General features: G+C 32.4%; 2 protein-coding genes across 2 annotated transcripts; one reads left to right on the forward strand and one right to left on the reverse strand.

Annotated features, from left to right (window-relative positions):
• Positions 1-11,455: 11,455 nt before the first annotated feature.
• EAF02_006956 (uncharacterized protein) lies at positions 11,456-12,978 on the reverse strand (the record flags this gene model as incomplete). Its single annotated transcript, XM_038903004.1, has 2 exons — positions 11,456-11,518; positions 11,569-12,978. The coding sequence occupies 2 exons, from the start codon at positions 12,976-12,978 to the stop codon at positions 11,456-11,458; spliced, it is 1,473 nt and encodes a 490-aa protein (XP_038757325.1).
• A 630-nt stretch (positions 12,979-13,608) lies between these two features.
• On the forward strand, positions 13,609-16,681 carry EAF02_006957 (uncharacterized protein; the record flags this gene model as incomplete). The annotated part of the gene is made up of 7 exons (XM_038903005.1): positions 13,609-14,055; positions 14,116-14,317; positions 14,385-14,615; positions 14,670-15,509; positions 15,900-16,217; positions 16,265-16,470; positions 16,655-16,681. 7 exons carry the CDS (start codon positions 13,609-13,611, stop codon positions 16,679-16,681), a joined length of 2,271 nt encoding a protein of 756 aa, XP_038757326.1.
• Positions 16,682-25,427: the final 8,746 nt, after the last annotated feature.

Genomic DNA, 25,427 nt, shown 5'->3' on the forward strand with positions numbered 1-25,427 from the left:
ATTTCCGTTTCTTTAGTTCTAATAGCTTTGGCTACTTTGATTGCTCGAATTTGATAAGCTTGACCAAAGTAATCCGAAAGTGTTTTTAGTTATAGTAGGCCTGTTTGATTATCTAAATAAACCTTGAATTTCTTTTTATTACTAGTAATTGAGTTAGTATATTTAATAGCTTGAATAACTCCATATAGCTCTTCATTATAAATCAATTAATTGCTTTCAATATTCACTTGTTCTTGATATGAAATTTGATTATTCGATTATATTGTTACTATCCCTATACCAATACCTATTCCTTTTTCTATAGAAAAGGCATCTGTATAGATATAGATAGTATCTTAATCTCTATATTTGAAAATAATATTATAAAATATTGTTACATTTTCTTTTGAAGTCTTACTAATATTGATTTTGAAAGGGATTTCCTTTTTCTATAATGGAAAGTAAAAATAAGTAATCTTTTTGAGAAAGAATGAATTGAATTTTTTATTAATTGATTCTCTTATTTTATTAAATTAGATTGGTTTATATAGTTTTCTTTAAGGAATATTGATTGATTCTCGATTAGCATATTGATTTGCTAAAATAGCTTTTTCGATATTAATTGAATGATTAAATAAAAGTTTTATTAATCGAAAAGTATACTACTTGATATTTGAATTTAATTAAATATTTACTGATTTTAATCCCACTTTAATTTTCATTGGGAGAATTGAAATGGTTTTAAAGATTCCTAATATCTTTCGAAAAGCTAGATTTTGAAGAGCTTGCATTTTATCCCTAAAATAGGATTGTTCTCTCTATCAAATCACTAATCCGTAATCTACTATACTAATTATACAGACTATATATAACTATCAAAGGGCTTTCGAGCTTAGGCCTTTTTCCATATTGGTTAATCGAGTTATTCAATAAAAGGCTTCTTTTGCTTATATAATTCGAATATTGATATATTGATTGAATTTGAGATTTGAATCAAACTATATACTTAGCTATCTAATCAGAAATTGGGGTGTAATAATATTGGAATTAGATAGTTTAATTAAGTGATTCTTAGTTAACTTGAAAGCTAAGAAATACATTAACTCTGTTTTTGCTAAATCGAATTGAATAGCGTTTTTCGAGCTAAATTCATAAATTTGCTTTATAGCTTTCTCAAAAGATATAATATTCTTTTTCTAAGAAGATAAGTTTATAATCAAAGCAATATCATCAATATAAAAAAGGAATTTGATTGATTTTGAAAGAAATAAATCTCTAATATATATTAAAAATAGAATTAGAGAAATAGAACTGTCTTATAGTATTTCAGTCGAAATAAACTTGAAAAATTCGATTTGATTATTAAAGAACAATTTGAATTGTTTTTGTTGAAGGAATAAGACTATCCAAATAATTAGATTTGTTGATAGTTTTAGCTTCTTATAAATATTTAATAATCGATTTTTTGAGATATAATTAATGTGACGATTCAGTCCCTTTCAGGTTCCTTTCTCAGTCACTTAGCTTCTAGGACCTTAGCCTAGCACGTGACTCATTGGTGTATATAGTCCGGAGCCCTTACAATTCTCTTCTTATTCTTTTCTTCCTTCTTTAGTTTTAGATTCTAAGGTAGAATTGAATCCTTTTATGACAGTCCTTTACATTATCTAAAACTCACTTATACAAGCCTCTGCTGGTAACGGTATACCAAATAATATCTTACCTTTTCTTAGAAAACCCAAGCATCAATATTGCATAGACTAGAAGAACCTATACCAGAAGATAAGGAAATGTTTCTAAAGGATGGTTAATCAACAATAATCCCCTAATCCTTATACTAATTTTTCAAAAAGATCGAAAAGAATTGCAAAGAAGTGTACTCAAGCTTTTCCTTACGATTCTAAAGAATCCAGTATGATTATAGTCTTTCAAAGTAAAGGACTATTGCGTACTCCCCCTTCTCAAGCAGAAGCTAGCCCTTCCATTTCAACCTCAAATCAGTTTGCTATTCTCGATGATAATGAAAAAGATTCGGATTCCTTTACTCCTGGAATAATTATACTACAAAAAGACAAAGAATCAGATAAAGAAGAGCCTTTTGCCTGGGCTAATAATCTTCTCAATCTTATCATTTAGCAAAATGCTATTATTACTAAATTGAGATTGGAAATCAATAATATTCGTATCTCTCATTCTTCTAAGAATAACTCTCGAAATCAATTTCCTGTTTCTCGGGAAGCCTTATATTAGTTAGTTCTTGATACAATTGAATTTGTAGATCCTATAAAAACCATTATACACCTTTCGCATAAAAAGGATACTCATCTTATTCCTAATTCAATCTCTTTTCGATAATTTATATTTGATAAGCAAAATACAACTTTCTTTATTTCTTATAGAATAAAGAAGATCCCCTATCTTACGGAAAAGCTTTTGAATAGCAAAGTCTTGAAGCCCAAATTATGGAAATATCTGATTGAATATAATCTGGAATAATATATATATGCTTTTATTAGCGAAAGGTAATGTAGGATTTATATTATCGTTAATACCGAAGATATAGTTTGTGATTATTTGTAGTCCCTGCTTTTTGATTCATTTCCCAAATATAACGCATAAGAATTAATTGAAGCCGCTGTATAAGTTACTACTAATCCAACTGAGTAACGAATGGCATTAGATCAATATGAAATATTGAGACAAGGTGTAAATCAGCCATTTTGGGAATTCTATCAAAAATTTCGACAATTAGCTAATACTACCAGAATTCAAGATAGCTCTACTCTTCTCAATAACCTTTGAAACCGAATTAATATCAGATTAGCATATATTTGTATTACAGAGTTCGCTAGTTTTCGAAGTATTAATAATTATGCAGCTCTCCTTCAAATTTATAATGTGAATTACCAATCTATTAAAACTAGGGAATATGCAATTGCATTGGTTACCCAATCGAACCCTACTAGTAATTGTACAACTGCTTTACAATAGTCACACTCTACGCTTAAGATTAGTTAAAAAATCCCATAATATTTCGTAAATATTGTTTTACTCTGTTTACTATCGAATTATTAATCCAATACAGTTTCTATCTCGAATAATCCTTATCATAATTCCCAATCTTGGAAATCTAATAGTTCAGTAAGAAATTCGATTTTAGCTCAATCCGATTTCCGAATTCAAGAGATTATTGATGCTAATGAATTTTTTAGCAAATCTACCGGTAACCCTTCCGATACCTAACATTTAATGGATTTTGTTTAAAAAAAAGAAGTAATAAATATAAAGCCCCCAAAAAACGAATTCTAGAAAAAGTCTCCCTTCTAGAGTATCTGAGAGATATGAGATATCTTGATCTACAAAAGCTAATGGGAGGTTCTTATATGACTATTCCTTACACGATTTCGAAATAAGGAATTGCTTTTCAAGTTTAAGTTCTTATTGACTCCGAAGCTAATAGCTATACATTTATTAATAAAGCCTTTTTATAACAAATCTCCTTGGTATTCATTATTTTTATTGCTAAACTACCCGCTCTAATATTTGTCAAAGAGTATAATAGCACTGTAGATAAACAAATTATTCATTACACTCGTTTTACACTTATAATTAATAAATGTATTCAATCATACACTCCTTTTCTGATTACTATTCTTCAGAATAATAATGTTATTCTAGAACGATAATGGTTAGCTAAGCATTCCCTCCTTCTTAATTACAAAAAGCAGAAATTGCTTTAGCCCCATTCTTATCCTTCAACTCTTTCTTTTATTTCCAATCGTATTCTCTCTTGAAAAGATCTTAAACCTAAGCCTCTAGATTTAGTAATGCAATTAGACACTAAGCAAAAAGATCGAAAGTTAAATCAATATTAAAGAAAACGAAAATCCTCTATTTTTAATAATATACATTATTCTTTGAATCTAATTTTACAAATTGATTTTGATTATGAAATCACCCTTTTAGATAATTCAACAGAATCCAATATATTCCTTAATATTCAAGCATTAAAAGTTCCTCCTCAAGAAAGCTCCAAAGTCTTGAAATCTTTAAAAAGAACTTTGAAAAGATTTTAAAGGAGATATCCTCGATTCTGATTACTACTAGCAATACTTTCAAGAAATCAATAACTAAAAGTATTAAGCGAATAAACGAAATTCTGAAGGATCTATTATACAAAATCTTAAAGGATAATTCATCTATATCTATACCTTATAAAAAGCGCTTTTCTATCCCGCATTCCTCAGATAGCTACAAAGTGCCTAATCGAATTGCTCTTATTATAAGCCCTGCATTCCATTTGACCTATATACGCCAACAAAACAATGAATTATTCATTAGCTCTTTCCACAAAATTAGTGAATTAATTAATTAATGCTTTAAAGAGGAAAGATCAACCAAATTAGTTGATATTGCATTGCAAGACCTTTGTTCTAGCCTATTGCAACACCATACAGCTGCACATTCGTTATTAGTCTCATTATCTACGCTGGATGCAGAATCTTCCATTCCACCAGAATATGAAGACTATGCCGATATATTCTCGAAAGCCGAATTGGATATACTATTACCACATTGATTATACAACTATAAGATTATTTTTGAAGGTAATAATGAAAAAGCTCTCAAATACAATTCTCTTTATAAGATATCTCTTAAAGAACTCAAAATAGTCAAGAAATATATCATTGATAATCTTTATAAAGACTTTATTGAATCTAGTCAAACCCCGTTTACAACCCCTATCCTTTTTATAAAAAAAGCAAATAGAAGTCTTCAACTCTGTATCGATTTTCATATACTAAACTCACTTACTCGAAAGGATCGATATTCTCTCCCTTTAATTGATAAAATCCTTGGCTGTTTTACTGACACTAAGATTTTCACCAAACTCGATATCCGTCAAGCATTCTATCGAATTAGAATGAACCCTCAATCCGAAGAATATACGACTTTCCGTATGCGCTATGGAGCCTACAAGTACTGTGTTCTTCCTTTTAACCTAATCAATGATCCTGCTACCTATCAATGTTATATGAATAATGTTCTTTTTGATTACCTCAATAACTTTTGTATAGCCTATTTGGACGATATCTTGATTTACTTTTTAGATCCTTTGGAACATCAGATTCATGTGAAAAAGGTCTTACAATATTTAAGAGATGCTAATCTTTAAGCCGATTTAAAGAAGAGCGAATTTAGTATTATTTATACTAAATACCTTGGCTTTATAATCTCTATAGAAGAAGTTGAAGTAGATCCTGAGAAAGTTGCAACGCCGCCAGCAACTCCTGAAAGACGATCAAATCGATTCTCTTATCCTGGCTCGCGAGCTTCGACCAGATCCTGCCGAAGAAGCTCTTATCCGAACCCTAGATCTAGCTCCGATTTTCCCAGCTCTACGGATTATCGATTGTATTCTACTCACTAATCGCTATACTCCTTCTTTGAAAGCCTTACAGAAACAAGCACAGAAAGACAATAATCACTTTAGCCTTGAAGATGGACTATTATTATATAAAGATAAACTAGTGGTTTCTGATATAGATAACCTTTATATTCTCTTAATCTGAGAAGCCCATGATAATATCTTTACCGTATATCCAGACATCCGAAAAACCCTGAAATTATTAACCGATTACTATTATTGGTAAGGAATCTTTCAAATAGTAGTTCAATATTGTCGAAATTGCAATATTATTGTAGAATAAATATTCCCCGAGACAAAACCCCTGGCTTGCTATACTCATTGCTAATATCAAGCCGACCCTGGGAATATATTATTATGGACTATTGTAGCTTCAACAAAGACAAATATGGATATGACAATGTATTTGTTATTATCAATCGATTAGCAAACAAGCTATCTCTATTCTTTATAAAAAAACGATCGATTTAATTACAATAACCAAATTATATATTTATTATATTTATCACTATTTCGATTCTCCTCTTTCTATAATATCCAATTATGGATCCTAATTCATATTAAGTTTTTGAAAAGAATTTTAAAAGATTCTAAATACTAATATTAGCTATTCAATTATGAATTACTTTCAAACTAATTGTCACGGGATCACTTCTGGGAGTATTCAGAAGCTTTACCGCTGAGCTAAACGCCCAAAAGACTAGGAGGTAGAACTGGAAGTTCTACCTTACTCTCACATATATAGCAGGACAGGACAGGACAGGACAGGACAGAAAGGGCTTAGTGTCACCCCGTGACACCACCCCCCTCCTCAAGGTATGGTCTCCATACCATCACCTACTAGGAGGTTTCAGGATTCTGGATTCTAATGCCTCAGGCATTCAGACAGGCAGACAGGATCTATATATGCTAGCCCCCAAACCAATGAAGGCTTGTAAGCTATAAGTGGGCCCCCCGCACAGCTCCACATATAACCAAGGGTAGTTCTACCTAATGTCACGGGATCACTTCTGGGAGTATTCAGAAGCTTTACCGCTGAGCTAAACGCCCAAAAGACTAGGAGGTAGAACTGGAAGTTCTACCTTACTCTCACATATATAGCAGGACAGGACAGGACAGGACAGGACAGAAAGGGCTTAGTGTCACCCCGTGACACTAATGGATAAACTGAGATTTATAATCAGTATCTTTAAAAGAGACTCTAACCCTTTGTTTCCTATTATTAAAATAATTGATTAGAACTCTTATTGATGATGGATTACACACAACTTATCTTATCTCATAATTCTCTTGATAATATTTCTTTATTTGAAGTTATACACGGCTATCCCCTATAAACCTCTTGGGATTAAAAGTTTTATAACATTGAAACCAAGGATAAGCTTAATATAGATAAAATCCGTATTATAGTTTAACAATATTATAATATATGGAAACTCATTATAAAATACTTTATAGATGCTCAAAAAAAAGCCTAGTTCAAGATTAATACATATTGACAATCTATTGATTTTAAAGTAAGCGATTTTGTATGACTTGATATGCAATATTATCGAATCGAGCGCTCTTCAAGAAAGCTAGATTTTCTAATAAACGGTAAGTTTCTTATTATCGAAAAGATAGGGTATTCCTTTAAGCTAGTGCTATCAGATATAATAAAAATTTTCGATACATTTCTAGTTGAAAAGCTACGAAAAACTATGAATAACCCTTTTTCTGGTTAAGTAAACAATTCTAACCCTTCAATCAACATTATTGATAAAGAAAAATAGAAAATCAAACAAATTATAGCTTTAAAGAGTATTTGTAATAATATTTACTATTAAGTATAATGGCGTAATTACAATATTAACCTTACTTGGTACACTGCTGATAATTTCAAATACTTTCTTTACAAACTCAAAGAGTATCACCTGGCCAATCAAGACTTTTCCGATCTGTCTAAAACATTATCTCAATGACTGAAATACTACAAAGATGGTAATAATAAGTATAATGATATTGTTAGAGATAAGGAAATAAATAAACACTCGAAAGCAAGCTTTTTTCAGACCAGGGGGTAATATAACGATTCAGTCCCTTTCAGGTTCCTTTCTCAATCACTTAGCTTCTAGAACCTTAGCCTAGCACATAACTCATTGGTGTATATAGTCCGGAGTCCTTACAATTCTCTTCTTATTCTTTTCTTCCTTCTTTAGTTTTAGATTCTAAGGTAGAATTGAATCCTTTTATAACAGTCCTTCACAATTAAAGGCTTTCTTTATATTTATAAATAGAATTGAGATCTTTTTGTGAATTTACTTATTTTTTTCGATTTTTATAATTAAAAGAAAAACTATATCAATTACTGATTTCTTTTGTCGGTTTCCAATTTGACTTTTGTGTAATAAACTAATAGTTTTTACTAAATAACCTAATCTTTAAGCTAATATCCTTTTGCTAATCTTTTCAAAACAGTTTAGAAATATAATAACTCTATATACTTTTGAAACGAAATAGTTAGGTTTTAAGGCTTTCTTCAAAATCACTTTAATAATTTGTTTTTAGTATTGTGGATAATATTCAAGATTGATTAGATTACTAAATAAATTAAAGAAGATCTATGGAATTGTTTTATATACTTTCATAATAATCTCTTGAGTGATTCTATTTGGGTTAGAGGTTTTTCCTTGGATTTTGATTAAATAGATATTATTTAATTTGATTTATAAAAAATTAGATCATTTCTATTTTTTGGATTGCTTATATTCTTTTTATTATAGTTTTGAAGTAATTGGGGGGGGTGGGAATAGAGTCGATCTGAAAATAGAGCATTTTTCTTTAAAAGAGCTTTTGGTTGAAATATCCGATATCCTTTAATCTTAATAGTCTTTTATATAGACCATTGCTTTTGAATATTATCTGTATATCCTTCTTTTCTAGAAATTTATTCCAATAATTCTTTTTTACTGTTTTAATAGTCTGAAAGTATTTATTTCTAGCAATTCGATATTCCTCTTTGAAATTTGAGTTTTCCAATCAGATTTGATTAATTATTTTACTTTTCCTAATACTTTTCGAAATTCTTTTAGTTTGGGTGTTTATTATAGTTTTTCCCTTTTTTCCAAACTAATTTTAAATATAGATTTTTTAGTAGCTTTTTGAATAATTCTTATAAGTTTGCTTACTATTTGATTCAGATTAAAATAATCATTTCTTTCTTTTAGATTATTGAGCGAATCCTTTTTAGATAAAATTGTTAATATCAAAGTAAAAAGAGTAGGAGAAAATAAGGTTTCTGATTTCAATATCAATTCGAATTTATTCTAATTAGCTAGCTTGGTATTATATTTAGCTAGCGATATTGTATTATGGGAACTTGATTCTTCTTTTTCTTTAAATTCAAATAATATTTCTATATGATCGAATTCTATATTTGATAATATTTGCCAGTTTTGGATTTGAGAAACAATTCCTTTTAAAACTAATGTGAAATCGATAATACTTGGATTAAGGAGATTATTATGATAGAAGGTATTAAGACCAGGCTTGTTTAGAAGAATGAGATTCTGATCTTTTAGTTATTTGGCTAATTGATTAGTGTTTCCGCTTTCTTCGAAAAAGGATCTTATTATAAGTGATGGGAGTTGAAGTTGTTTATAAGAATAGTTTTTTGTATAATTAATGAATTATATAAGTATCTTTCAAATATAAAGCTCTTTTCTTTAGCTTAATCAACTTTATTATAGATATTAACAATTTAAAAAGCTTTATTTCTATTTTGATAATCGAAGATCTAAATATCAGGATCTTTTGGAGAATTAGAAGAAAGATTGATTATAAATTAAAGGGTTTTTGAGGTGTATAATAATATTCATAATCGATATTTGAAATCGAATTTCAAAAGTGTTTGTATAAAATTAGGGTGTATAATCGATTTAGCATTTGAATAATTATTTCCGTTTTTGATAATTTAAGGTTCTTGAATAGTAATAAATTGATATTGAGTTTTATTACAATTTATAAAATGTTTTCTATAGTTTATAAATTCTGATTGAAATTTATTTAAAGGATTCAAATATTGATATAATTTATTAAAAGTATTATTCGATTTTTATTAAATAGCCTAATAGGTTTTATATATTTTCGAATTTGCTATATGATTTCCTTAACAATTCGAGTATTTCACTACTAAATGTTAATAGAATTTTCCTCTAATATTATATATTATATATAAGTGTATTAATATAATATACTTATCTTTATATAAACCATAAAAAGGGTTTCTTTTATAGTGAGTATTCTAATATCTAAACCCTTGATATTTCTGATATTGTAATAGTTGATTTTGATTTGTAGAATTTTTCTATTCTTATATTACTTCTGTGACGATCTGGCCTCAGGCCTAGATTAGTCCATCCATTTGCCCCACCTGGCAGGTCAAATCTCGCTTCGCTTTTGGTCCCCTCTTGGTCCCCTCCTGGTCCCCTCCGGACCTATAAAAGCCTCTTACAGGTTCACCCTTTGTACAGTAGTTTGTTATTCTCTAGTATCGATAATTGATTCATTTACTATCATGTCGTGAACCTGTTGTCGTCACAACTTCCAGTAAAATATAATTGCTTTCAGATAGTTAATTCCGTTTTTAATTTGGTAGCAAAAGTAATAACTATAGCTCTCTCTTATTGATAAGCTCTTTTCAAAATAGGAGTAAGCTAGAAAGAGATTCCTATAAACTTGAAGTCAGAATTGAAGATCTTGATTTCGTTTAAGATAAGATCCATTCTCTTTGCTCCTAAGAATTCTTTAATAGGGACTTTGTGAATAATAACTTTATACTATTCTTAATCCTTTTGAATCCTTTTGAATTTGATAATATTATTTCAAATAGCTTTTTTTTTTATTAAGAATTATAATATAAAAGGATTGTTTATTGTAATAATAATATTGTTATTGAAGGATAAAGTAATTGTTATAATAATTAATCCTTTAATTCCAGTCTTTTGAAAAGCTTATTTATTTTGTTTCGAATAATTAAAAAGGAAAAGAAAATGGGTTTGAGATTTCTAGTTTAATTAGAATAAGTTGTTTTTAGATTGAATCTATCTTTTCCTTTATAAGGATTGATTTATGCTTTTTTTGAAACTAGATTTTATTTTTCTTCTGAAACTTTTGTATATATTGATTTTGATATTGGGATAATATAAATATAGAAATTATAATTTAGGGCTTTAGCTTGGGATTCGATTTTTCGAATAACTGATTCGAAATAGGTGATTTAAGAGATAATGATTTTGGAGGTTATAATAAGGTTTTCCTTTTCAATATACTTTCTAAAGATTTCTAAAAGATTTAGAAGCTTGGATTGTTTGTTGTATAATTGAATAAATATTAAAGTTAGTATTATAAGATCTCTTGCTTTCAAAATAACTTCTTTTGAAGAAAAAGGGTTATCTTGAATTTTGGATTGTTTGTTTTGATTACCGAAAGGTATTGTGGGGCTGCATTTCTTGTTTTGATTAAAGATATAGGTAGTATTATTTGTATTTTGAATGAAAAAGAGATCACTAAGTAAATTGATTTCTTTATTTCTTTTTTTGAAGTTAATTAATAAAATTGGACTGGAGATTTCGAATATAGAGGTTTCAGAATGTAAATGGGGACTTGATATAGGAGTATCTAATATGATTGTAGGATAGGTATTAGATATAATAAAGACTTTGGGAGAAGCTTTTATTATATTAGTATTCTTCAATATATTTGAGGAATTCATTTTGGGGATTGTATTTCTGTTCTAGAGATTAGAATGAAAAGTTTTCTACACAAATTTTCGTATGTATTTCGTGTTTTGGGATATTAACAATAGTATTATAATAATTACTGGTTTAAATCAATTGGGAGGAATTGCAATGATTTGGTTTAGTAACTATAATCTATAGTGATTGCGAAACGGTCGTATTTCGAAGAAAAAGTTTCCTTCGAAATTTGTTGTGTGTATTGGTATCTACAGTCATACCCATGTAATACATAGATTTAACGGTCTTTATATCCAAAAGCATCCTACCACGCTCAATAAGTTGATCTCGATCGATCTTTTGGCGAGCGAATCGAAAGGGGAATATCGGTAGAGATCTAATTGGCTTTTCGCCATCGTACCGCGAGATAGAAAATTCGACGGATACTGGGCCCAAAAACTTCCCATCAAAATCAATGTAAACGCAATATATTTGGAAAGGCTTTTCTGAAGACTCTTCATCAGAATTCTTGTAGAATCTTCTTGCCCATGAAGGAGTGGAATCATGAACAGGAGTCTCAACTCGGATAACTCGGAACGTCTGTCGCTCGGCTTGATCAATGACTTCATCGCCCGGTTTGTAAAGATGCCAAAGATCATTGAATGATATATCCTGGAAAGTATTTCCATTTAAGAGATTCAACTTCGGTTGTATCTTGGTATCTATAAAATTAAGGACGCAGCGCAGCTGCAGTGCCTCCCTAATATCATTGTTGTCAACACCTTCACCTTCTCCAGGGATATAGTCATCTTGCTTGCTAGTCGGTTGAGTATTTTCAGGCTGAAGAATGTCTGTCTGACTCGCTGATATCGTTTCATCATCATTTTGGGGTGAACATGTTCTCATTTCATCCTTTTCGCTTGACTGATTCTTTTCTAGCTTCGCCAACCTATCTCGCATTTCCGTTTCGCAATAGAGAAGAATCTTGTACGGTCGCAGAATAGTGATTCCAACTTCAGTGTAATCCATTGAGGCAAAACTGTCGGATATAACGGACAAAGCATCAAAAAGAGACTTAGAAACAATCTTGATCCTTTCAGGAAGAGGATCTTGTACCCCAAGATTGTCTTTCTTTGCAATTGCCTTCGTTTCTTGGGGTTGCTTCATTGTCACATCCGATTCATTTGGCAAGACCACATATTTCTTGAATCCAATGCCTACTTCCGGTTCTCCAACCAAGACTTGAATTGGATGCAATATGGAATCTTGGCCTTTACGTAAAGCACTAAAATATTTCCAATCCATATACTTCGGGGTTAATGCTTCACCCTTCATAACGAGTTGAGAAATTAACAGTTTCTCTTCCGTTTCAACGTCTGAATTTGGGGCATTTTTGACCTGTGCTGTTTGCTCATTCCTGCTGCGTAGGCCTGGTGGGCTTTCCTCGGATCTTATCTCCCTTTCAAGTTTCCGGCGCATTCTTCTCCTGATCGTAGATTCAAGGGCACGATTTAAAAGTAATTTTTGATATTCGTCTTCTGTGTCTGAATCGTCATCAATATCTTTGATGTCATGGCTCAGACTGGATTGTTTCTCTTGGTTTATGCGCTGCATAAAGCCATCCATGAACGCAAGTTTCTGCTCAAACGCCTGAAGCTTTTCAAGAACCTGCTGATGTTGTTCACGGGGTACGAAGTCTGACATCCCGTTCTGCACATAGGCAGGAGTTTTGTCACCGATATCTTGATTTTTTTGAACAGAGACCATCTCATCATGGTCTTCAGAGCTGGCATTGCCTGAATCTCTATCAAGAACAGCTGGTGGCGTTTCATCGGGAATAAAGTTGGATGGTTCCATAATGCATGAAAAATGATCAATGTGCACAGTAGAATGTAAGAGAAAGGATAAATCCGAGTTCAATGTTCCTGGAGTGATGAGAACGACCAAAAAGTTGAAGATCGGAGAGAATTTATGTACTCGTATTACTTTTCTTTTCAGTCCGAAGCGCTGCAAGATCAAGATAAATATTTTCGTGTAGGTGGGATTGCATTTATGCAAGATTAATGCAGCATATCAACTGAGAAGCAGTCACTTCCAAATAAATAACTACAGCCTGTTTTCAGCGAATGAATTTTCCCTGTAGGTAGCCAATCTCACATACTCCTGCCAAATCCGTCTTTTGGGACATATCGGCAGAACACCCATCACCTGTCTGGACCAATGAATGAAAGCAAAGGGGTAGGGAGTATCGGCCAATCATGGCTTGTACCAAAATTGAAATACGGATAATCGAATAATGAAATCAAACCACAAGAATTCGATAATCAGTCTTCAGAATCCAATTTTTTAGTCTTTGTTTCTCTGACTACGATGGATAATCACTTAGCTCAAGACGTTCCTACCCCGCGGCTTCATCTTCATTCTCCTGCCGTGGATTTTGTAGAAAACAGACTCCTTCAATACCATCCTGCCTTCAATCAATCAAATATGATCCTTGATCCAGTATTACATCGATTTGTCGATGCCTCATCAATTGGCGTTATGCACTTGCAGCCTTATGGAAACCAGCATGTACAGCCGACACCTCGGCCACTACCACCTAAAGTCGAGGCAATGAAGTTCTGGGATAAGATTTTCCCTTCAGCTATGAAATGCCTAAGAGCTTGTGAAGAGCCGTACGATCACAGGAAATCTGAATTTGAAATCCGAACCTCTCAAGCGTGGGTAGAAATCTGTCGTCGTTTGGAAAATGCAAGAGAAATCTACGAGCATCGGGTCGCAGCAAACAAGGCTGAAAAGTTGATCAACAAGGCAAGAATAGGATTGAGAACAGGCATGGACAAAGGTGCTGGTCCGCTTAAGCAGGCAGCTCAATTTGTTCCAGATATAGACATTGCCAGTCCGATTATTGGGGCAGTCAAAGTGCTTTTCGGTGTGAGTTGGGTCTATATCATAACATTCAAGTGACATGGAGTTATTAATTAGTTTTACTAGGCATACCAAAATGCAATGAAAGTCCGTGAGGTAATCAATGATGGTTTCGACGATCTTTCCACTGGCATAGCGTTTATCGACATCGACTTTTACGTCACCCAATTTCCAAATGACCCAAACATTATCAAGACATCTGAGGATTTAGTCCTTGCCATATTCAAGGCCGTTGAGCACGCAATTGGATTTTATATAGGACATCAGAGTAAAGTTGCCAATTGACATTATTATTAATGTGCGCAAATGATGAACCTCGCTGACCCTTGCCGTAGTTAAGAGAGCTATGTCGGCCGTATTTGGAGGTGACAGTTATCAGGAACGTTTGAAAAATAGTCTCAGTGATATAAAAAGTTGTAGCCGATTGCTCAAATGCGAAGGAGAGAAATCCGAGTTCCATTATAACAGCGAATCTCGCCGACAAGACAGACAAGAATCAGCGACAATGTCATATCAATTAAACGCGACGAACCAGTTCCTTTATTTGTTGTTCGAAAGTGAAAGACGTGAGGATTTATATCTTGGAGAATATCTTTGTGGTTGCTGACCAAAAGTTACAGGGCATTATCAATCACTCGCCGAACAAATATACACTATCTCGAGAGCACCAAGCCCACAACCTGTGATTCAAGCTATATATACCCCCAAACATATCTGGAAAATGCTTCACATTCCCAAATTAGACGATGTTGATATATCGCATAATATGAGTCGAGCAGCAAGCTTTCTACCTGAGGACAATGGTCGCGCAGAGCAGCTTGTCGGTACGACACAATTTCAAACATGGATTTTAGATCACAGAATGAACAAGTTACTAGTCCACGGTGACTTTGGCATTAATAAACCCGAATCACCATTCTCGGTGCTCTGCGCCAAGCTTATGCAAGCGTTGCGTTCTCAGTCTGGTTTTATCAGTCTTGTGTTCTTCTGTGGATGCCATCGAGCACCACGTGATCACCACTCAGGGCCACTGAATATGATTCGAAGTCTTGTTGCGCAGGTTCTAGAACAATTTACGCAGATTCCTGATACGCTCGCGAATGATGTGAATCTTGCCAGCGTGGACGCTGGAGAAATCCAACATTTGTGTACACTATTCGTGTGTCTTGTCAGACAGCTTCCTGCGACGACCACAATCGTCTGTATGATTGACGGCATACAATTCTATGAGCAAGATCAGTATGAGAATGATATAGAGTTGGTGTTAGGTTGTCTACTTAGCCTAGCTGAAAATGAGGACCCGAGCATAAGCGTTAGGTTCAAAATACTCTTAACAAGTCCTAGGCTAACAACACGAGTGCGAAGGCGTTTTCAGATCGGTGTTTCATTGTTAAATATGGCATCTATTACCTCTAATGAGCAAGGTCCAAGTCAAGCGCGGCTTGAGCGTCAACTGGCGAGTTCTGGGTTTTCAAGATAAAGGAATTGGGATGAAGCTTCAGATCCAAACTATCATGACTTGTCGATGGATTTCATTGAAACGCTCGGATGATTAAAGGTGCTAGTTTTTGAATGTGTGATTTTTATTTTCAATACAAAAACTTTTTAAACAACTGCATTAGTAGGCGTGCGCGCGTATCATTGTCGCGTGACACAACGCGCTAATATGCCTCCTCGAAGTAAATAATCTCAACTCAAAAGATTATTCTCGAAAACATCATCAACACACCAACACATCAATTCAACCAAGCACAAGAATAACCCAACCCAACTATTCAATCCCTCAACACCCACCTTGTGAACATGAATCCCAACCAAAAAAACCCTCTCATCATCTGCCGATGTAAAAGGTACTGTTGCCAAGCCTGCTACCGATCTTGGCAATGTTCCTGTTACCACCACTGCTCTTGTTACTTTGAATCCGCACATAGATTTAGAGCTTATGCGAATTGATCATAGGAGTACTATAGATCAAATCAATGTTCTCGAGGCTCATGTTGTTACTTTGAAAGAAAGAGCTTCGATGTTACAGGAGAGAATAGAGAGATTAGACTCTATTAATGAGGTTTCGACGGCGGAAGTTACTTATGACGCTAGGAACAGAGGATTGTTGTTACCGGCAACTCAATCTGCTGTTGCAGAGAAAGAGTCACTGTCGATTGAGAGATGTAAGTTTTTAACCTTTGAATTGCTTTTCATGACTAATTAATTGTAGCCATGGTACCTGCGAGATCTGCGAGAAGTCGTGGGAGAGGCCGTAAGAATCGTTCAAAAGTTACACACGCATCCGATCTTCCTGGTGATCATCTTCAACATGATTGTGTTAACACTCCTGTTACGCCTCTCGTTACCCCTTCTCAAATACTTATCGACATGTCTCCCGATGTTACCTCTCCTGTTACTACCGCTCTCTTTGTTACTGTACCAATCAATAGCAACTCCCCCCCCCCCCGTTGCCATTCCTGCATTTGTGGAAGAGGATCGATGTCCTCAAAATGCAGAAGAGGAAGTCATCTACGAAGCTTGGATCCGCTGGCGAGTCTTGAAATTTTTTGAATTTGCAGAACGGGTTCGAGTGAATGCTTAAGATATTGATGTTTCGGAGACCAAAACTGCTGGTGTTATGTCATAATGTGTTTTTATAGGGTGAATTTGAACAATTGCAAGCATGATGATTAAACTATAAACCATGTTCCACCATTATTTTGGTATGTCTTCATGTGTAATGTGGGAATAACCTGGAAGGGATTATCAAACTGTGCAATATATGTAAGATTATATTTAAACCGCCATCTCGTATTAGGGGATAGACACAACAAATTTCGAAGGAAACTTTTTCTTCGAAATACAACCCTTTCGCAATCGATTTAAATCATAATTATTAAACCAAATTGATTGCAATTGCCCCTAAGTGATTCTGATTAGTAATTGTTATGATACTATTATTAGTACTTTAAATACAAAACTCATACAAAAATTCGCATAAAATTTTTACTTTAAATCTTCAAAATAAGAATATAATTCCCAATATAGATTGTTTTAATAATTTATCTCAAGGCGGACGATGATCTTCCAAACGATTCACTACACAATCAAACACACAAAGGGACCCTCCCCTAGAAAAGAACGATCTCGACTGAAGAAATAGAAAAGCACGTCATAAAAGCTTTGTGTACTGCACCAGAAGTGGATCGAACCATTGTACGCCTCCTTAAGATATATTAACCGAGCATCAAGTCATTGATCCGGGAGATATTTGTATTATACCTAGCTCTAAATTATTATCCAAAAGGATAGAAACTAATAAGATAGTAATAATTCCCAAGGTAAATAAGAAAGATAAAACATCACCACAGTCATAGCAACCAATAGCCCTAATCTCTTGCATCAGAAAGAGTCTCGAACAATATATAGCCAACCAAATATCTTGAACAGTTTTGAGATATAAAGTAATCAGCCCACAATACTACAAAGCGTTCCCCAAAAGATTAAAAACAAATCTAACAGTTATCTTCACTTACAACACAGAGCTCACATTAGCAATTAGCAATATGGTTTCGATTGTTATTATGGATGTATAAAAAGCTTTTGATACTTTTTTGAAGTATCAACTCTTGAGCCGAATAATCAAACAAGGGTGGCTAATTTCATTACTCAAATTGATAGACTTATTCCTTACAAACAGAAAAATCAGAGTGAGACTCGAAAACATTACAACTAAGAAATATCTAATAGCATACGATACTCCTTAGGGGTCCCTATTATTACTTATACTCTATATACTCTATCTTGTTGAGCTTCTCAATCAAGATACGAAATTCTGTTTTGGCTATACAGATAATATTGCGATCTATCACTCTTCCAAGCATCTTTTTACAAATACTAGAATCCTGCAACAACAAGTACAACAGATCATTAAATGAGGCAAAGAGAATAGAATCCTATTCGTCCCTAAGAAGTTCGAATTACTTTATATTACCAGACAATATGATATTACTAATTCACCTTTAATAGTAAATCCAGATCTGATAATCACTCCAATACCGATTATAATGAGTGAAAGCACTTAGCCTACTCTGAAGTAACTGGGTATCTTCTTTGATTACCGGCTTTTGTTTTTATAATACATCAAAACATATATAGCGAAAGCTATAAAAATAGCTTTGTATATCAAATCGATTGTTTGCATTATACATAGACCATTAGCTTCCTCTTTAAGAAAAGCAGTAATCATCTGCATTTTTCTAGTAGCACTATTCGATACAGAAGTATAATATACTGATAAATATAAGCCTGGCTTAGGCCAAAGCGATCCAAGTATAAGTGCAGATATAAAAGGTTATCTCCATTACATTAATAGAGTAATCAATATTGCTGTAAAAGAAGTGATTCTAATATACAAAACGATATTAATTGCAGCTTTTATCAAAAAAACAGGCCTGTTATTGGGGATAATCGTATTAGAATATGCCAAGTTGCAATTCGTATTCTAATTAAAAACAATCAATAATCAATACTTACTAGTAAATCATTTAAAGCTAGTAATACAAAAACGCGGATAAGGAGCAAGTATAGCAAGAGGGCCTCTTACAAGAATCCAGCGGCTTAGCCGTCTTATCCCAGAGATGCAATGCTCGAAACTATTCTATTTACACTTCTCGATTGGCTATAGAATAAATTCAATGGAAGGATTAATCAAAAAAGAAGCAGTTCAAGTTTTTAAAGAGTAATGGTGATAATTCCTATCCAAAAACTATACGATCTTCTCTAACGGATTAGAACAAATTATTGATTGTAAATATTGTATTGACTATAGATATATAATATATCATAATAATACTCAAATAGCCTCCGGATTTAAGTAGATCCAAAGCGATTCATATATATTCGATACAAAAGCAATAAAAACATAATATAGATTGAAGTATCTAATCATTATACTTGAAGATCCCTTAAATAACCGGATCTGGATATATATTAATAGTATATTGGTCATCTGGAATATATATAGAAACACATCACTCACAACATAATAAGCCTTCCACAAGTATCACAAAGCAATAAAACAACTCGACGTCAGAATAAAGTGGTCACCTGGATATATAAAGATCGAAGGTAATAAAGAAACAAATCGCTTAACAAACATAAATGCAATTGAGTTTATAAACCAGATAATCGACAAGTTACCAATAATCAATAGGGTCTGAACATTGTTTGTCAGAAGTGTCTACATACAGAATCTACCTGGTGGGAAGAGATAAACTCCTCTTTTTCCGTTAACTACAAGGAGTAGTCTCCTAGATACAATACAAAGGAGCTAAAGGAATTAATTCTATCAAGAGTAGTTTTATATTGACTGATAGCTATGAAAACAGGCTATGGTAATTACACCACTTACCATCAGCGATTTAGTCATTAAAATAACAAACTGGATTGCTTATACAATAGCGCTAAGGAATTATATTACTTCTTTAAATGTATTATAAACAATCTAAAGCATTCAGACTAACCCCTTGCCCCTATAAAAATACAATCTAACAAGCAAGTAATCACATATATCAAGAAACTCTTATACACACCTAACAAGCTTACTCAGTTGATTATCGACTCAGAATTCTATATTCAAATCTATCCTAATTACTAAAAGACCCTTAGAAAGCAATAATCTTTTTAATAAAGCTTGTTATTCATTCCTTATAAACTCACCACTCAATTAATTATTCGAATATATTATATCTCTAAAAATCGCAAACCCAATATATAATATAAAAGCCCTATTACTCGACTAAACAAATAGCAATCTACTTTTGCTTTTTCTCCTTTATTATAAGAATCGAAGCCTATAACAAGCCTATCCACTCGAAAATCAAGCTTTACCTTAATAACAATCCGGATTAGACATTCCCTTTTGAAAACAAAAGCAGATCGTACTTATAAAGAAGCAAATAGCCCCTGGTATTGAAGTTAAATTACTAAATTTGGTTACGACGATTATGCCGCTCAAATAATTCCTTATCTTAGCATATCTAAATACCCTTAGGGAGGTCCAAAACAGACGTTAATTAATATAAATAAATAAATAAATAAATAAAAAATTAATAATCTATCAATATTTTGGGATATAACTATAATAAAAACTTTTTCTAAAATCTTTATTATATTAAATACTTATTCTATTATTATCCTAGGTATTCTAATACCTTTAAGCCTTCTTCTACCTTTTGAAAACCTTCAATTCAAAATCTCTAACCTTATTTTATTAATTAATCAATTAATTGTTTTTAAAAAAAAAATCGAAAAATTTAATCTATTTAATAACCCTTTTATTACTCAAGATATAACCAATATTACCTATATATTCAATCAGAATAAAAAACATAACTTTATAATATCTCTTAGTAATCAGAATAAATAATCTAGAATACAAAATAAACCAATTATATTAAAAAAAGCAATCCTAAAAGCAAAAGATCTTATATTACTAGTATCCATTCTCACTCAATTACATAACAAACAATCTAAGCTTCTAGATTTTTTTGAAATCTTTAGAGAATATACCGAAAAAGGAAAGCTTATTACAACCTTCAATATTATTGTATCTTAAATCACTCACCTCGAATTAGCTACACAGAAGATCGAATCACAAGCTAAAACACTAGCCAAAATCCAATCCCAACCACTACAATACTAACTAAACCTAATTATATAATTATAGTAAAAGAAAGAGAGTGGAATCTAGTTAGTAAAGGAAAAGCTATTAAGCCTACTCTAATAAACAAAAAGATTGAAATCATTCAAAAACATTTAATCTTAATTAAATCAGAGATTACGAATATTACCTCCTTTTCGTTTATATCAATACAAAACCAAATAAACAAAGTATTTCAGAAAATTGGAATCAAAGACCTAATCATAATAATAATAACCCTATCACTAAATAATAATATAATAATTACTATAAATACTCCTTTTATATTATAATTTCTATTAGAAAAGAAAATAATCTAAAATAACCTTATTAAATTCAAAAGGATTCAAAAAAACTAAGAATAATATAAGATTATTATTTATAAAATATTTATAAAAGAATTCTCAGAACTAAAAGGAATAAATCTTATTCTTAAAGAAATCAAAACCTTTAATCTGGATTTCAAATTTATAGGAATACCTTTTTAGCTTATTTATTTATTTATTTATTTATATTAATTAACGTCTGTTTTGGACCTCCCTAAGAGTATTTAGACATGCTAAGATAAGGAACTATTTGAGCGGCGTGATCGTTGCAACCGAATTTAGCAATTTAACTTCAATGCCAGGGGCTATTCGCTTCTCTGCAAATGCGATCCGCTTCTGTTTCCAGAAGGGAACGTCTGATCCGGGTTGTTATTGAGGTAGAGCTTGGTTCCCGAGTGGATAGGTTCGTTGTGGGCTTCGGTCCCTATGGTAGAGAAGAAGAAGTGAGAATGGGTTGCTATTTGTTTAGCCGAGCAGTAGGGCTCTTGTGTTATATATTGGGTTTGCGGTTTTTAGGGTATAGTATATTCGAGTGATCAGTTAAGTGATGAGTTTATAAGGGATAGGCAGCAAGCTTTGTTGAAAAGATTGTTGCTTTCTAAGGGTTCTTTAGTAGTTAGGATAGATCTGAGTATAGAATTCTGAATCGGTGATTAGCTGAATAAGCTTGTTAGGTGTGTATAAGAGTTTCTTGATATATATGATCGTCTGCTTGTTAGATTACATTTCTATAGAGGCAAGGGGCTAGTCTGAATGCTTTAGGTTGTTTATAGTGCATTTAAAGAAGTGATATAGTTCCTTAGCGCTGTTGTATAAGCAGTCTAGCTTGTTGTTTTGATAACCAAATTGTTGATGGTAAGCGGTATAGTTGTTGTGATCTGTTTTCATAATTATCAATCAATATAAGATTACTCTTAATAAAATTAGTTCCTTTGGTTCCTTTATATTATATCTAGGAAACTACTCTTTATAACCAGTGAAGAGAAAGGAGTTCATTTTTTTCCCATCAAATAGATTCTGTATATAGATACTTCTGATGGATGATTATTCGGATCCTACTGATTATTAATAATTTGTTGATTGCTTGGTTTATAAATCTAATTGTATCTGTATTTGTTAAGCAATCTGCTTTCTTATTACCTTCAATCTCCATATATCCAGGTAACCACTTTATCCTAACGTCGAATTGTTTTATTACTTTGTGACACTTATGGAAGGCCTATTATATTATAAGTAATGTATTTCCGTATATATCTTAGATAACCAATATACTATCAATATATATCTAGATCTAATTATTCAAAGGATCTTCAAGTATAGTGATTAGATACTCCAATCTGCATTATACTCCTATCGCTTTTGTATCGAATATATATGAATCGCTTTGGATTTACTTAAATCCGAAGGCTATTTGAATACTATTGCGATATATTATATATTCATAATTAATACAATATTTGTAATTAATAATTTGTTCTGATTTATTAAAAAAGATTGTATAATCTTCAAATAAGAATTATCGCCATTACTTTTTGAAGGCTTGAGCTATTTCTTCTTTGATTAATCTTTCTGTTAGATTTGTTCTATAGCTATTCGAGAAGTGCAAGCAGAATAGCTTCAAGCATTACATCTCTGAAATAAGATAACTAAGCTGCTGGATTCTTGTAAGAAACCCTTTTGCTGTGCCTACTCCTTATCTACATTTTCATATTACTAACTTCAAACAATTTATTAGCAAGTATTGATTATCGATTGTTTTTAACTAGAGTACAAATCACAGTTTAGTATATTCTAGCACGACTATTCCTAATGGCAGGCCTGTTTCTTTGATAAAAGCTGCGATTGGTATAGTCTTGTATACTGGGATCGCTCTTTTTGTAGTAGTATTGATTACTCTATTAATATAACAGAGATGACCTTTTATGCCTGCACTTATACTTGGATCACTTTAGCCTAGGCTAGGCTTATATTTACTAGCATACCATACTTCCGTACTGAATAGTGCTACTAGGAGAATGCAGGTAATTATTGCTTTCTTAGAGAGGAAACTGGCGGCCTATATATAGTGTAGACAATCGATTTGATATGCAAAACTACTTTTATAGCTTTCACTATACATATTTTAACATATTATAAGAACAAAAGCCGGTGATTAAAGAAGATACCCAGCCATTTCAGAGTAGACTGAGTGTTTCCATTTGTTGTAATCGATATTGAAGTAATTATCAGATCTGAATTCATTACCAATAGTGGATTAGTGGTATTATGTTGTCTGGTAATATGAAGTAGTTCGAACTTCTCAAAAGTAAATAGGATTCTGTTCTTCTTACCCTATCTGATAATCTATTATACTTATCATTACAGAATCCTAATATTCGTAGAGAGATGCTTGAAAGAATAATAAATTACAATATTATCTGTATAGCCGAAACAGAATTCGTATTTTAATTAAAAAGCTCAGCAAGATAGAGTATATAGAGTATAGATGATAATGGAGATCTCTGAGGGATATTATATGCTATTAGATACTCCTCAGTTGTAATGCCTTCGAATTTCATTCTGACTTTTCTATTTGTAAGAAATGAGTCTATCAATTTGAGTAGCAAAGTTGACTATCCTTATTTAATCATTTGGTTCAAAAGTCGATGTTTAAGAGAATATCAAAAGCTCTCTGTATATCTATAGTAACAATCGAAATTATATTATTAGTTGTTAATACAAGCTTCATATCGTGAGTAAAGGCAGCTATTAGATCTATCCCTGATCTTCTAAGAAGCGCTCTATAATATTATAGGCTAATTACTTTATATTTCAAAGCTGTTCAAGATATTTGACTGGCTATATATTGTTCGAAACCCTTTTTGATACAGAAGATTAGAGCTATTGATTATTATAACTACAATGATGTTTTGTCTTTCTTGCCTACCTTGAGAATCATTACTATCTCCACTAGCTTTTATCCTTTTGAATAATAGTTTTAGAGCTAGGTATAATATAAATATCTTCCGGATCAGTAACTTAATGCTCGGCCAGCATGCTTTAAGGAGGTGTATAATGACTCGATCCATTCCTGGTGTAGTACATGAGGTTTCTATAATATGCTTTTCTATTTCTTTAATCGAGATCGTTCTTTTCCAAAGGAGGGTTCCCTTGTGTGTTTGATTGTGTAGTGAATTGTTTGGAAGATTATCGTCCGTCTTGAATCGATTCAGAATCGCTGTAAATAGGGTGTCCGCTTTCTCTTTTGTATCACAGATCTCCCGCTCACCGATTATTAGGGAGGGAGATTTCGCATTACTTTCGGAGGTCAACTTATACTATCTTATAATTCGATAGAGTTCTTTATCGTTCTTAACCCCATCTAGACGTATAGCCCAATAGGATCTCTTGGCTTGTTATACTACTTTTTGTAAAAAGTGTGTAGCATGAGTCTTCCTTTTCAAGTCTGTTCCCCTCTGTACTTCTATATATACTCGATAAGCTTCTCTATACTCATCCATCCATTATAACAAGGCTTTCCCTACCTTTCGATTGATCTTGCCAACCACTCGGATTGATTTGTCTAGCACTTTTGCAAGCTCATTAATGTAGATCTCGATTTCGATTATGATCTGGATATCTATATTACTAAAGTGGACTAGTTGATTGGCCATTAGTCCATCCAATCTCGGCAGATCCGCCTTCTTTATCCAGTAGTAATACTAATCCCACTCTGTTGTTTCGTGGTTCACTAGATTGATAACCTGAATAGTATAATCAGATCTATAGTAGAGTTCTTCCAGCACCTCTATATAAACGAATGATACATTGGAGAAGGTTAGGTCTAGCACATGCCCTCTTGTGTAGGTGGGTATGCCTAGGATACCTATAAACTCCATGCCCTGCTCGTTTGCCCATATTGCAAGCTGCACCCCTTGATTAACTACAATCACCCCCAATTCCCACAGCTCGTACTTTGTATTAAAGTCCCCTTCTATAATTGTACACTCATTTAAAATCAAATATATAATATAATTAATAATATTCAAAGTGCACAAAGCTCTATAAACATTCAGGATCGAGTATTCATTATCTTGGAGGTTAGCTTTTATAATAATAAGGAATAGTATTATTATAATGATAGTGGAAGATCTAGTCAATTTAAGCTTAAGGGATAAATCGAATATATAGAATAAGAGTTGAATTGAAGTCAATTTAGAAGAGCTAGGCTGAGTTGAGATGAATTGCTTGCTTTTTCCTAGATTTTCTTTAAAGAATATTCTAGGTTTATATAGTTTATAATGAAATTCCAGTATATTCTATGCTTATAAATAAGATCGATTTAAATCGTATCTTATAGAATCATTTTAGATAATAAAAAGAAA

Source organism: Botrytis sinoallii (assembly GCF_014898435.1).
Source record: "Botrytis sinoallii strain Bc 23 chromosome Unknown BSIN_011, whole genome shotgun sequence".
Taxonomy (NCBI): domain Eukaryota; kingdom Fungi; phylum Ascomycota; class Leotiomycetes; order Helotiales; family Sclerotiniaceae; genus Botrytis; species Botrytis sinoallii.